The sequence below is a fragment of the Lonchura striata genome, chromosome 1A (genome assembly GCF_050655825.1).
Source record: "Lonchura striata isolate lonStrDom1 chromosome 1A, ASM5065582v1, whole genome shotgun sequence".
Lineage (NCBI taxonomy): Eukaryota > Metazoa > Chordata > Aves > Passeriformes > Estrildidae > Lonchura > Lonchura striata.
Genome location: NC_140741.1, coordinates 20,618,068 through 20,630,670, shown reverse-complemented (window position 1 = coordinate 20,630,670; position 12,603 = coordinate 20,618,068). Strand labels below are relative to the sequence as shown.

The window sequence follows — 12,603 nt, the reverse complement described above, 5'->3', positions numbered from 1 at the left end:
GAGAATTTACAACTATTGACTGGTCCTAAATTTTCATTAGTAAACAAAAGCCTCCAAAATACTGAGAAGTTCACAGAGACAGAAAAACCACTAGACCCACAAACTCTCAAATATCAGGGAACAATAGACAAAGGATGCAGGCTGAAAGGCTAAAAAGGGGACAGAGGACGATGCCAACATGAACAAGTCTGATGGGCACCAAACAGAAAAACTCATTGTAGGTTATGTGGGTGGATATGTGAAACATGTGGCTTCAGGCTCCTGAACACTACTCAGCCACTTGTTTTTCTGGGAAGCTGCCTGGGAGAGATCTGTGTAATAACCCACTTGCAAACATTCAATTCTTAAGCTCTGTCCTCCATTTGAAGTTAAGGTTGCCACCTGTGCTGTTATTTTCTCCCAAACATGACTCTGACATACCCTAAAGCAAGTCAAAAGGACAGAGAGATGTTTGGCTGTCCTGCACGGGACTCCACACACATAATTATGGAAGTAAGGCTGGGATTACTGAGCACATTACAAACCAAAGCAGGTGTAATACTGTTTTTTAATGGTTAAAATAAACGATCACCTTACACTTTATTGTACAGAACTGTTCAGCAGGAGAGACATTTGTGTTCAGTAGTGACATTTAAAGAAAAGGAAGAAGGAATATTTTGTAACAGACCCTTTCAAAAAACTTGTAAGAGGCTTAACAAGTTTCTGGTAAGGGACTTCAAAATTTGGTTAACCAAATCAATGTACTAATGCATGTGCACAGTTCCAGTGAGCCTTTAACATTTTTCCTAATCCATCTACATTTTAAACACATTTGTGCAGCCCTAACAAACCCTGAAGCTTGGATAAGTTTGTACTGTACTCAGAATTTTCTTTCTTGGGATATTTCTGCATTCAAGTCAAAAATGGGAGACAGGAGCAACTATGCTGGCAAAAAGTTCTGACTCCATGATTTATAAAGGCTGAAAGAATTAAGTTTGTTCAGCTAAAAAAGGGCAAACTGAGTGGGTATGCACTGAGTGGGTTCAAAAGAATTTGCAGCAAAACACATATATATGCATTTTAGGGAAAATATCTAACATCAGTATCCTATAAGGTTACTCGGACTGCCTTCTTCCTTTTCTTGTTGGCACGCAGTGCCATAAAGTATAGAATCTTATTTTCTCTGCCTGATTGTAACTGGCAAAATAATAATTACTTACTTTTCTCCTGGCATCTGCTTTTTGGAAGCACTCATGCTGTATGAAAGTCACTGCAGCAAGGATCCTGGGGGTGGACTGTGTATTTTCACTCTTCAGAATGTTCACTGCACGCTCCAGGGTCATCTCCACTTCTGGGCTCCTTAAAAGTATAGACAGAGAGATCTAGTGAAGAAAGACTGCAGAAAAATTATCAGTCTTGTAAAACTAGGATTTTGGTGTTTTTCATGTAACTCTAGTTTTTCTTAGATTTTTTTTTTCCTTTCCAGTAGCAGAAAATGACTTTAAGAGATACTGACATTTAGGGGGAAGAGAAGGTCATAAATAGAAGTGTGGTTCTTGAGAAAGCAACTCATGCTTGAAGTTAGAATAACAAAATGGAAATATCAGTTTCTGTCAGTGTTTCCATCCAGTGGAAGAATGAAGAATGTGAAAGGAAGGATGAAGAAGTGGGTGAGAATCAAAAGAAAGCCATAACCATGTCAGAGTGACTATTACTGGCCATGATGTTTTCCTCACTAGTGTGAGGATTGTTTTTTTATATTTGTCTTTATGCCTTTCATCAGTGTCTTAGTTCCCAGATTACATATATGCAGGATTCAGAACCTCCTTTTCTTCAAAAAAGGAAGTTGTTGCTATTTGAAATAGATGGGCAAAGCTATTTTTCAGGTGGGAAAAATAAGAATACCACCAATTAAACTGAGTATGGAGACATCCTGTGGTAGAGAGCATCAAAAATATGTGCCACCACTTCCCTGTCAAAAACTTCCAGAATGTTTTCTTAAATGATGATTGTGTTAGACAACCATATTAAAAAAATAGAAAGAGAGGTCACCAAACACATTTTTTTCCCCAGTAAATGGAACATAAAACAATTATTGGCACAATCAGGTGCATTAGCTCTGGGACAGGTGGTTATGCTCCCGAGACTTTTTATTTACTTTTGGTTTCAAATATGCTGCACCCAGATAAAAAAATGGGGAGAGAAAAGTTGAAAAGATTTTTTTTTTTTAAATCCAGATAATTTTGTAGTAGCAGCTGTGCCACCAGCCAGAAATGGATGAGAGGGCAGTCTGTGACTTGTGAAACAAGCAGTAATTGGCAATAACTCCCTACTGCAGAGCTACCAGAATTGGAATGGTTTATTTGATAATCATCTCAGCAAATGAATCTGTAGTTAGACATTTTAACTCAATTGCCTTTTACATTAAAATTAATACCAGGGAAATATATTAACTAAAGTCAAAGATTTAATTATTTTTCTTTAAACTAAGCAGAAATATTAAATAATAATTAACAATGCTCAGAAAAGGGGAATTTGGAAAATTACCCAGATCATATTCCTTCTTTTTACTCTGTACTGGAACTGAAAAACCGCCTTTTCAAACTTTGGTTTTAGTTTCAAGTCTTAAATCAGCAAAGGTTTTGAGACCATGTTATAAGCCTGCATATAATGACCATGTCTACCTGTTGGACACAGCAATAATTTTGGAGTGTTGTGACCAAATTCAGTCACTTTCTGTGAGCAGCAGACATCTCTGATGTACTAAACTGTGGCATTTCACTGCCCAGCAGCTGAAGAGGAATAGAACCACAGACTTCCCATGGTCCTGGCTGATGCATGAGCTGATCCCTCAGGGCACACCAGAGAGTTTATGTGGGAACTCAACCTCAGGATGCCAAAGGTGGCCCAGAGGAGTAAAAGTCCACCAGGAGCCACTGCCAGGCTGAGCTGGACATGTGGACAGGCAGACAGAGCATTTCTAGGTGCTGGGGCTGTAGCTGTGCCCTGACACTGGCAGCAGCTCCCCAGAAGTTATCCCTTCACGCAGCAGGCAGAGGATTTCGCTCCTGTTGTGCACTGCTATACTTGGGTTGCTCTCCATTAGATAAAAATAACATTCCCTAACGTTTTATCTGGCAGCAGTAAGGGATGCAATACCAGCTCTGACCCGCAATGGTATTCACAAAGCTGCAGCACCCTAAATCTTGTAAAAACAGAATTTGATGCAAAGATTCCGTTCCCACCCTTAAAGTATTTACAGGCAAACTTAATTAGCCCTGGGCTGACTGGCATGTAAAGAGACACCAAACAAATGGTCAGCCAGACAGAGGTTGTTAAACAGAACAATGATTTGACAGATTCTGACTTCAGCTTAATTGCCAAAGCATACCACTTTTGAGACAAATTCATTTTGTGGCAGCTTTCAGCACATTTAGAGGTCAGATTCTGCAAGCAGCCATTTCTCAGACAGCTTCAGGTTGAGCCTCTCTCTTTTCTTAATCACAAGGATGCTTTTAACTGATTCACTTCACCAGAAGATACAGAGATAGCATCTCTGTACTCTGACTTTTTCTACTTTGCTTTCATAGCATGAGCTAATCCTTTTACAGGAAGTTTGGAAATGCTTTTGTGATACATTTCAAATACTGTACACAGCTGGTCCACTACCTCTCTTTAACCTTAAACAACTATTTTTCATTCTCTTAATTCATGTGGAAAGACTTAAATGGTGGCTTGTTTAAAAAAAAAAAAAAAGTACAGATTTCTGGAAAAATTAAATTACTCCAAAAACAAGCTTATTTTTTTTTCTCCTTTACATTACTAAGGGGGCAATATGTCAGATAAATGCAACCTTCAAATAAGAGAATAACAAGAAAACTGAGAGTGTCTACAAACTCCTTGAACTGAGAGAACTTCTGGCAAATGCTGAACCTAAAAGCTGGCAGTTAAGGAATTATGCCATCACAAAGATTTCCAGCAGATCATCAGTCTTCCACCTGAGTTAACATGGTCACATTAAAGCCACTTGTACCATGATTCAAGACTGATTTTTCTGTCTGCAGGTATTAACATACTTTGGTTCCTGCTTGTACAGACAGACAACCAGACTCCAGTGTCTGCACCTGCAAGAGAAAAGCCAAAATTGCTCCTACATGTAATTCAAGATAAAAATTGCTGGTTGTGGCTCAGAATGCATTCTAGGATGTGCCAGAAGTTAAGGAGATAATTAAATCAATGGGATATATGTTTTTAAATTTTCTTAATGAAAAACAAAGTCCTCCCTACTGAAAAACAAGTCCAGATACCTATTTTCAGTATTACTACTGCAAAATCTTTAGCTGTTGTGAGCTCTCACCTGGTTTTTTTCGGACTTACTAGCTGCAAAGTCTGAATACTTATAAGTCAACATAATTAATGTCAGATCTCCTAAATCTTGCATCACCCAGAGGTGAAAAGTTAATCCAGACCAGAAGTGAGCATAATACCATATATGTTTGCAAATATAATCATAACACACAACATGTAGTTGACAACAAAAAGCACCTGATCTGCACATAGCAGTGATATCAGGTGATGCCTTTTCTCACACAGCAAGAAACTCAGAAAAAGAAGAAAGATAGGTCTTCAGAAAAATGAACTTAACAGCTACACAGTTATGGGGAAAAAGCCATTTCTTAATAACACAGTTGTAAATTACACTATGATTAACTTAAACAGAAATGTTAGGATCCTTATTTGAACTATGAAACAACAACAAAAACCAGAATAAACATGCAAGTAACCATCTCCTGTATACCAAGTGGCTTGTTCTGTCCACTGAAATGCAGCAGCTCTGGAAACATTCAAAATTATTCTAAAATGAAAAGATATTCACTCCTGATGGGAAATTCAGAAATAATAAATTTTTTCTTTTGAAAATGGAACAGATTTTAAACATTCTGAAATCTTCTCTGGAAAGGAATTTTTGCTGGGGAAGTAATTTTGGGAAAAAAACCAAACAACTCTTTCCAGTATTTTAAACAATTTTCATGAACTCTGGGGGCAGATTTGGGACTTTCTGGCATGGAGCTAACAGAGTTTCAAGTAAGGATAACTCCCTCAGAACATGTAGGAACTCATGGTACTGGGAAGCTCTGGGGTCTTGGGATTCAGAGCAGTTTGCATTTGTTCTAGGGAAGGATGGTGCTGCAGAGCTAGGAAAAATTTCTGCCCATGTTTTTCCTGAAGTTTGTAAAAACTAAGAAGTGTCCTTGAAACCACGGAGGATTTTAAAATGGAAACTGTCAATCTGCCGAAAGCTGTCCCACTGGTAAATTTCTGACCTGTTCCTGTGAGAACCAGTGCTGATATCGTATGGGCTCTTGTGGGCACATTTGCCAATACAATTTTGTGTATTGTGACTTAGGCTGTAAATTACTCAGTGACTATTTAACGTCTGCTGATAAAGTTAACTCTTGGCAAAAGGGGGTCCCAAACTTCAGCAGGAGGTGTAGACCTTGCACTGTACATACATATACATTTTTTTTCTCCCCTTTCCTCTGCTGCACTGGATGTGGCTTTTTAAAAGCCAATCTACTTTCTGCCTCTTCTGCACTGATACTTCATGCATGGTGCTGGCTGCTGAGCCACAGGCTATCAGTTCACTTCCTAACAAGCACATTCCTGCTGGCTGTGAGAGCCCAGAGCCAAAGCATGTCCTGCACTGTGCTTACCCCAGCTGAGAGCCATTGAGGGTCACTTGCTCGCTCTGCAGGAAACCATTTCTCCCTGCTGCGGCCACAGCAGCTGTCACTGGCATCCTCTTCCCATCCGTTTCTGCAGCGACGCTGGCAATGGAAGCTGGCTGGGAAGCCTCCCTCCTGCTCTGCGTGTTTCTGAAGGCGCTTTGGTAGAAGCTGGACCTTACAGACTGTCTGTTCTGAGAGAGGCGGGACGCGGTCGGGGACCTCACTTGTCCCATGGCGCTCTCCGAGGCCAGGTAGTTTTCCTTCTCCAGCAGGTTGCTCATGCTGCGGCTGCTGCCAGGCTGGGGGTACAGAGGGACAGTGGGGCTGGGGTAGGCACCATCGGGGACAGCATCAGTGACAGTCCCCAGGCGGGGCTGTCTCTTGAAGGAGCGTCCCCTGTGCACGGAGTCACGCAGGGTGTAGCCAAGGATCTCGGAGCGAGCGTATCTTGGTGGCACAGTCCCGCTGGATCTCAGCCCGTCCCCGTGCCTCACGGACAATCCGACTGAGACCCCTCCATCGTAGTGAAAGTCGTTGGACACGTAGGCCAATCTTTCCGGATTTCGCTGGGGAGAAACCTCCAGTCTCTTCAGAGGCTGCCTTTGAGCTCTCTCTTCCATCGTCCTGTAAGCAATCCTCGTCCCCCAGCCATTGGTGTACGAGGATGGGGAGGCAACCTGCTCCAGGGGGCACAAAACAACAGGAGCCACAGTCAGGTCACAGCATTTAGCATTAGCAGCAGAGAAACCAAACCAAACAAAGTAAAGGCAGAACTTCTACAGAGTGCTCTCGGAATCTCAAACAAATTAGTGAACATTGCCAAAATTGTGCATCAAATGGGATTCTGCCACACTTCTTGGTACCTCTCTCATGAAGGCAGGAAGAAGTACAGTCTAAACATCAGGAAACAAAGGCTAAGCATCCAATCTTCTATCATGAACCCAAAATAGTTGCATAAGTTAATTAAGCCAGGTAATGAACGGATTGATTATTAATGAAGATTTTTTTTTCTGTTGTAACTCCTTGGGGATTAACACCAATATCTGCTACTAAAGCTAAATTCAAGGCTGTCTAATAGACAGAAGAAAATTATCAATCAGATATAAAAAATATTGTACTGAAGTGTCTGCATATTGATAATAACCTCATTAATATATAGTTATTTAGCACACGTGTTCATCTGTGGTAGGATCTAGTAAAAAGAGATAAATAGTCCCCTCCCTGTTTGTCTAGCCTCTTAAAAATTAAGGAGATTGTGTAACATTCCAAGAAAATTAAAGTGACCATTTTACCATCTCAATTGCTTCCCTAATTTTAGATTGCAAATTTAGATTATTTTTATTTCCTATCCTTAATGGGGACAGACTGTACTGGATCATCATCTTGCCTTACAATTTTCTCTTTTCTAAACCAAACAAATCCACTGCCATCAACCTTTCTTTGTAGAATGTATCTTCAAGATTCTTGCTTTTAGGTACTGTCTGAGGCCTCTTGATTCTTATACTTTTTTCTTGTGCTCCATATTGGACTGTATACTCCAAAGCCTTCCAGAACTAAATCAACTTGGGACAAAATCCAGCCTTGAAGTAGAGGAGTCATGGACTAGTTTTTAAAAAAATCAGTAAGCATAGGGGCATACATCCATAGAAGAAAGCTCCATATTTTCCATTTCCACATTGTGTTAAAATTTAGAAATATAAATGGCATTTTTAAGGTAAACAGAAGTTTACATAAGCTTTTAATTAAAGAAACAGTGCTTAGCAGATAGATGCTGGACTGAATTCCCTTAATTTCACCATTAAGGAGATCCTGAGGGTGATAGTTGACTCACAAAGGAGTAAAGGTTATAGAAACTAGCAGGCTCAGGCATAGACCATTGGATATATCTGTTTATTCTACAGAAGTTATGCAAGGATATCTTTATCTGTTGTTTGGGGATAATTAACGTTTTTTGTGGCTTTTCCCAGCTTATACACTTTTTTGTCTTTTCTCCCCACTCCCTGCCTGGTATACTGTATTATTTTCTAGTGATTCCTATGTTACCTCCAGTTTTCTTCTTGTTGCTGTCTTCTGGAGGGAATGAATTCAGGTCAAATATTATGGACTGCAGCACAGGTGAGAACAGAGGTTGGGAGGACATAGAGTGGAATGTGTTTAGGTAAGTGCTTCTGTCTCTCCCTATACAGAGCCAGAGCTGCTTCACAGACTTGTCAAAAGCTGGGCTATTGCTTCTAATGACAAAATGCCTTGAGTTTTGTCTTGAGTAGTCTAAAATTAGGAAAGAATTGCCCCCTTCATACACAGTTGTTTACCAAATAAATGTTTCTGTTCTCAAGCTAAAATGCTCTCAGTTTACTAAATTGTTCATGTAGGAGCATTGTTATTGAACTGTGTTGATCTCCCAGTGGTTCCTTCAAATAGGTTCAAAACCAGTTATGAGCTGTGTCAAAAACCCTGCAGAAAACCAATTATTTATCTCAGCATTCAGGCCATGACCCCAAGAAAAGCTGGTCAAAATAACAAGAGAATTTATTATTAGACGGTTTAGAAACACCATTATATTCCAAGGACTGTCCTGCTGGAATTCTTGTTATGATAGAACAGGTTACAACAGTATTTAAAATGATAAGAAACCACTCTACCTTGTGAAAACTAAAGTATTTGTGAAATGAAGGCAGTCTGTTTTCATTTGGTTTTGGATGCTTAATTCTGTTTGCCTGGGCAGCCTGGCCTCTGGCCACCCTGAGGTACAGGTGTGCTGACTGAGCTGCTGTGTGGTGGGAGGAATGAAGATCTGCCTTTGTCTTAGTGGAGTGTAAATATGATTTTTCATTTTCTACCCTGATGCCAATTCTCACAAACCCAACAGGACTGTAAACAGCCCATCTATATGACTGACTTAAATTTGGATACTGTGCTCTGAAGTCATTGGAAGGAAGGGAGAACATGAAGAGATTTCATTGTAAAACCCTCATTTTCTCAATATCAGGTTTTAAGAAGAAAACAAATAAGCAAACAAACCTTATAACACCATCAAAATGCTATTATTTGTGGCAAAAAAAATATGAATAAACTATATGTGTGATACTATTTTTATTTCTACCCATTTTCTTCTTTTCCTCACCTGGTTCGCCTGGTAATATGAGAAACTGTAGGGAGACCTTGGTGCAAAATCATTCTCAGTGATCCCCATGTTATAGACACGTTCTGGTACACTGGATGCACGGTGCAGGCTGCCTGGAACCAAAGACTAATATTAGTAAGATCTTACCAAAATTTGGCATTGTTATAGAGGATGATACACAATATTGGTAGCAGTCAGCACTGACATTTACAGAAGCTGAAAACTGAACAGGGAAATAATGGAGGGATATTTGCATTTTCCTGAGGATACAAACAATTTTTTTTTCAGTTCCCTATGTACTTTGCTTAAGAGTTATTTTTAGCTTTTAGGAGTCCAGTGACTCGTGCATCTATGAAAAATGTTTTAGCAAAGCAAGCTGATATTTTAAATATCCCAGATAACCAGCTGATTAAGTGCTGAGAAACAGTATCACTGAACTACGAATTCTTATTTTTTCACCGTAATCACATTGAATGTACATGCAAATATATGAATGCATGGTTTACCCTGTCTGACTATGACATGCAAAGTACACAAGAGATGAAAATATTGCAGCTGTAGATTGGAGCTGAGAAACACAGGTTGATGTCTGTACTGTTCCTGTGCACCCTAGAGATGCAGATTTCACCATGCACAGTTGCAAACACACAGCACACTCCGAGTATAGACACTTTGAGTATAGACTCTATTTCACAGCTGTCTGCCTCAGCTGCTGCTGTTTCTTCCCCCTCAGGTGCTAATTTAATGACAATGTATTGGAGCAAATATTGCTTCACTAATCTCAGTGCTCCACCCAAGCAGCACACAGAGTCTGTGAACAAACTCATGGTGCTCATGGTGCTGTAAATTTGGGTTGTCCAATAACAAGTTCAAATCTGCACCTGAAAGGCTTACTAATCCTACAGATAATATCAAAGATCCACATCTTATCTGGTTATCTGCTCTGTTTTTTTCCATGACCCAGCTCTGAAAATAGAGCAGCGCATTGTGGTTATTTTTTCCAGCAAAACCCCAAACAGGCCAACAAAACTTTTGGGCTGTTCCTTTTTTTCACTGATAGAGTGAATTTTCAGAATGAGTGCTTCTCTTAACGAAACTTTCAAAAGCAACTGATATGAATGAAATATTTATTTATGTTACTATGATGTTACCATGTTATTATGAGAATCTGCATATAGGAATATAATGAACATAGGTTTAAAGAGGTGAAATAGAAGTTGAAATCAAGACCTCAAATCAGTCATAAATGGGCCTACTAGGCTGAACAGGTTAACAGTGATCAATAAAGAAGTTAACTGGCCATTAATTTTCAAAATAGCAAATATTACCTGAGGTACTACAGAAAAGAAATCTAAAGAACCAATCGCTGACTTGCCCAAACTGCTGAAGACCAAATTTGTGTATTCCATAGCACAACAAAATACAATACAATATAATGGCAGACTGTGATAATTTGAGGTCTTATACAAGCAATTATTTTGCTTGTATAATCATACTTTCCAATTCTCTCATTTTGGCAGATTTAAACATGTATGAGGTGATTTGTCAGTACACATTCACAGTAACTTCATGTCATGAGAGTGGAATGGTGCAGCTTGGTCAAACTCATTATTTGGATTGTAATCTTTCCTTCCTGACATTAGAAGGTAACCATAGTCCAAGGGTTACCTGAGCACATGAGAAAGAGGGAGGAGTAAATTGTTCTTTTATACTGCAAAAAATTCACAGAAATGTGCACCAGCATCCCAAATCTACAGATTTATATGGATGTCTTATTTGTGTCATGTAATTCCTACAGAAATGCACTATTTCAGGTGCCCAGTAAGAGTCCATCTCAGCTAAGTGCTGACTTTTTAAAGATTCACTTTCTTCACTGCTGCATATTAAAAGACTTTCATACAATAAATCATGAAATATAAATAAACATAAATTTCTGTTTCTTTATGGTTTGTATTTTTTTTTTCCCTGTTTATATTCTACTAGGTGAAAAAGTATTCTCAGTTACCTACTTAGGTTATATAGGCCCTTTCAGCAAGTAATTTTTTTGTATTTCAGGTAACTCTACGCTTGTCTTTAATAAAAATAAAAATACAAAAAAGAGGGTAAGTTAAAGATAGCAAGGCCATCCATTAACTGGTTGAGGATAAACTACATATCTAATAGTTCCCTCCTTAGAAAAACAAAATACAGTCAATCAAAACTTGTACTATGCAATCCCCTTTTTTTACTCTTCAGTCTCCCTGTGAAATTATCCATCAGTAAAATTTTTCTCTTTCAGAGACAAACACATGGAGTTTTCCAACCTATATAATTTTACTTTGCAGTTATGCCTTGCTTGCTCTTATCACATCAGTAAATTATTTTGCTGGCCTTTTACCTGTAGATTTATTAGGCAGACATGAAAGGCATGTTTTTTACTGTGTGCTGGTTACTTGTGCCAAAAGTCATTGTGATAAAGGAAAAAGTGTGAAGTGCTGTGCCTTTCCAACAGTTATGAGATGCAGAATAGGTGACCTGATCAGAACTTGCCTGTGCCACTGAGGCTTCCCTCAGTTTATTTTCACCATACTACAAAAACCTTACACACCCAATGCACTGTTTTGTTGTTTGATTTTAAAAAGCCATGAATTATTAGTTTTTAAATTTATATGATGTTCTCATTTACTGTTAGGATTAATACTCCATGAGTGTGGTTCTCAGTGTTTTAAGTCTCACAAAAGCTCTCCCCTCAGGAAGTAAGCACATGATTCAGTTACTCATCCGCAGGGGACAAACACTATTTGAGAGGCCAGAGGACACCACAGTTGATTTCCAGCAGCCAGTCAGGAAAAAATGGGTTTGCTGCAGGCCCTGCATCATGTCTGTCAACCCATAAGTGTATTTTGGACAACTCAGGCATCTCAGACAGCACCAGACACCCATGTGTGGGCAGTTGAGTGGAACCGCTTATCAGTTCCCTCTCTGCTGTCAGGATGAACTAAAACAGCTGAGGAACACCTTGGATGTGTCACCGGAGGAGCAAACTGAACCCCTCTGCTCCTCTCCACGCCTAAAATAGAAGCTGTGCAGAAGCCACCCAATATTGCAGCAGAAAATTCTGAGACCAGAAAAAATAATTCCAGTATCAGGAGGCAGCAGGCTGTACAGGTGACTGAGCAGAAATCCCATCTGTCTCCAGAGAGGCTCTTCTCAAGACCCTTTGTTCCCCTGGAGGTGACAATCCCAACACCTCCCAAGGCCTTGGAAATTTCTCCCCTATGGCTGCAGACAGACCACCCCAATGTTTGCTTTGCTTTCAGAAACAACAATGACAAGAGGCACCTCTGAGATATCTGGAAGATTAAAAAGACAATTACCTCCACTAAGGAGCTGCGTGTATCAAATCCCCCTTGAATCACATACAGGGGTAGCTCTGTGTTGTGAGTCTTCTTCAGCGCTTTTGTATTTCAATGGATACCATGAAAGCCAAATTCTGACTTTGAACCTCTCAGTGCAGTCCTCAGTGTGTACACATCAGTGTAAGAGGAACTGAGGGACTGTCACACACCCTGAGTGCCCCCTGCCAGTGCTCACTGTCCACTCCTGCTCAGGGCACCTGGCTGCTCACCTCCCCCATGGGGACCCCTCAATGCTCCTGGATGGGCACCCTTCCATCCCTTTTCATACTTCAGCACTCAGGATGGACTGAGATGATGACTTTTAATAATGGCATATCAAAACCATCACTGAGTCCCTTCATCTCCAGATCAAAGAGCCTTCCTTTTGATTGTG

General features: G+C 39.8%; 1 protein-coding gene across 1 annotated transcript in view; it reads right to left on the bottom strand.

The window, feature by feature from the left end:
* Positions 1-12,603, bottom strand: part of PKP2 (plakophilin 2) — a 38,522-nt gene that overhangs the window by 22,386 nt on the left and 3,533 nt on the right. The window contains exons 2-4 of the mRNA XM_021548332.3: positions 8,833-8,945; positions 5,694-6,385; positions 1,200-1,338 (exon numbers count right to left, since the gene is read on the bottom strand). Coding sequence (XP_021404007.2) covers positions 1,200-1,338; positions 5,694-6,385; positions 8,833-8,945 — 944 coding nt within the window. The remainder of the gene's footprint in view (positions 1-1,199; positions 1,339-5,693; positions 6,386-8,832; positions 8,946-12,603) is intronic.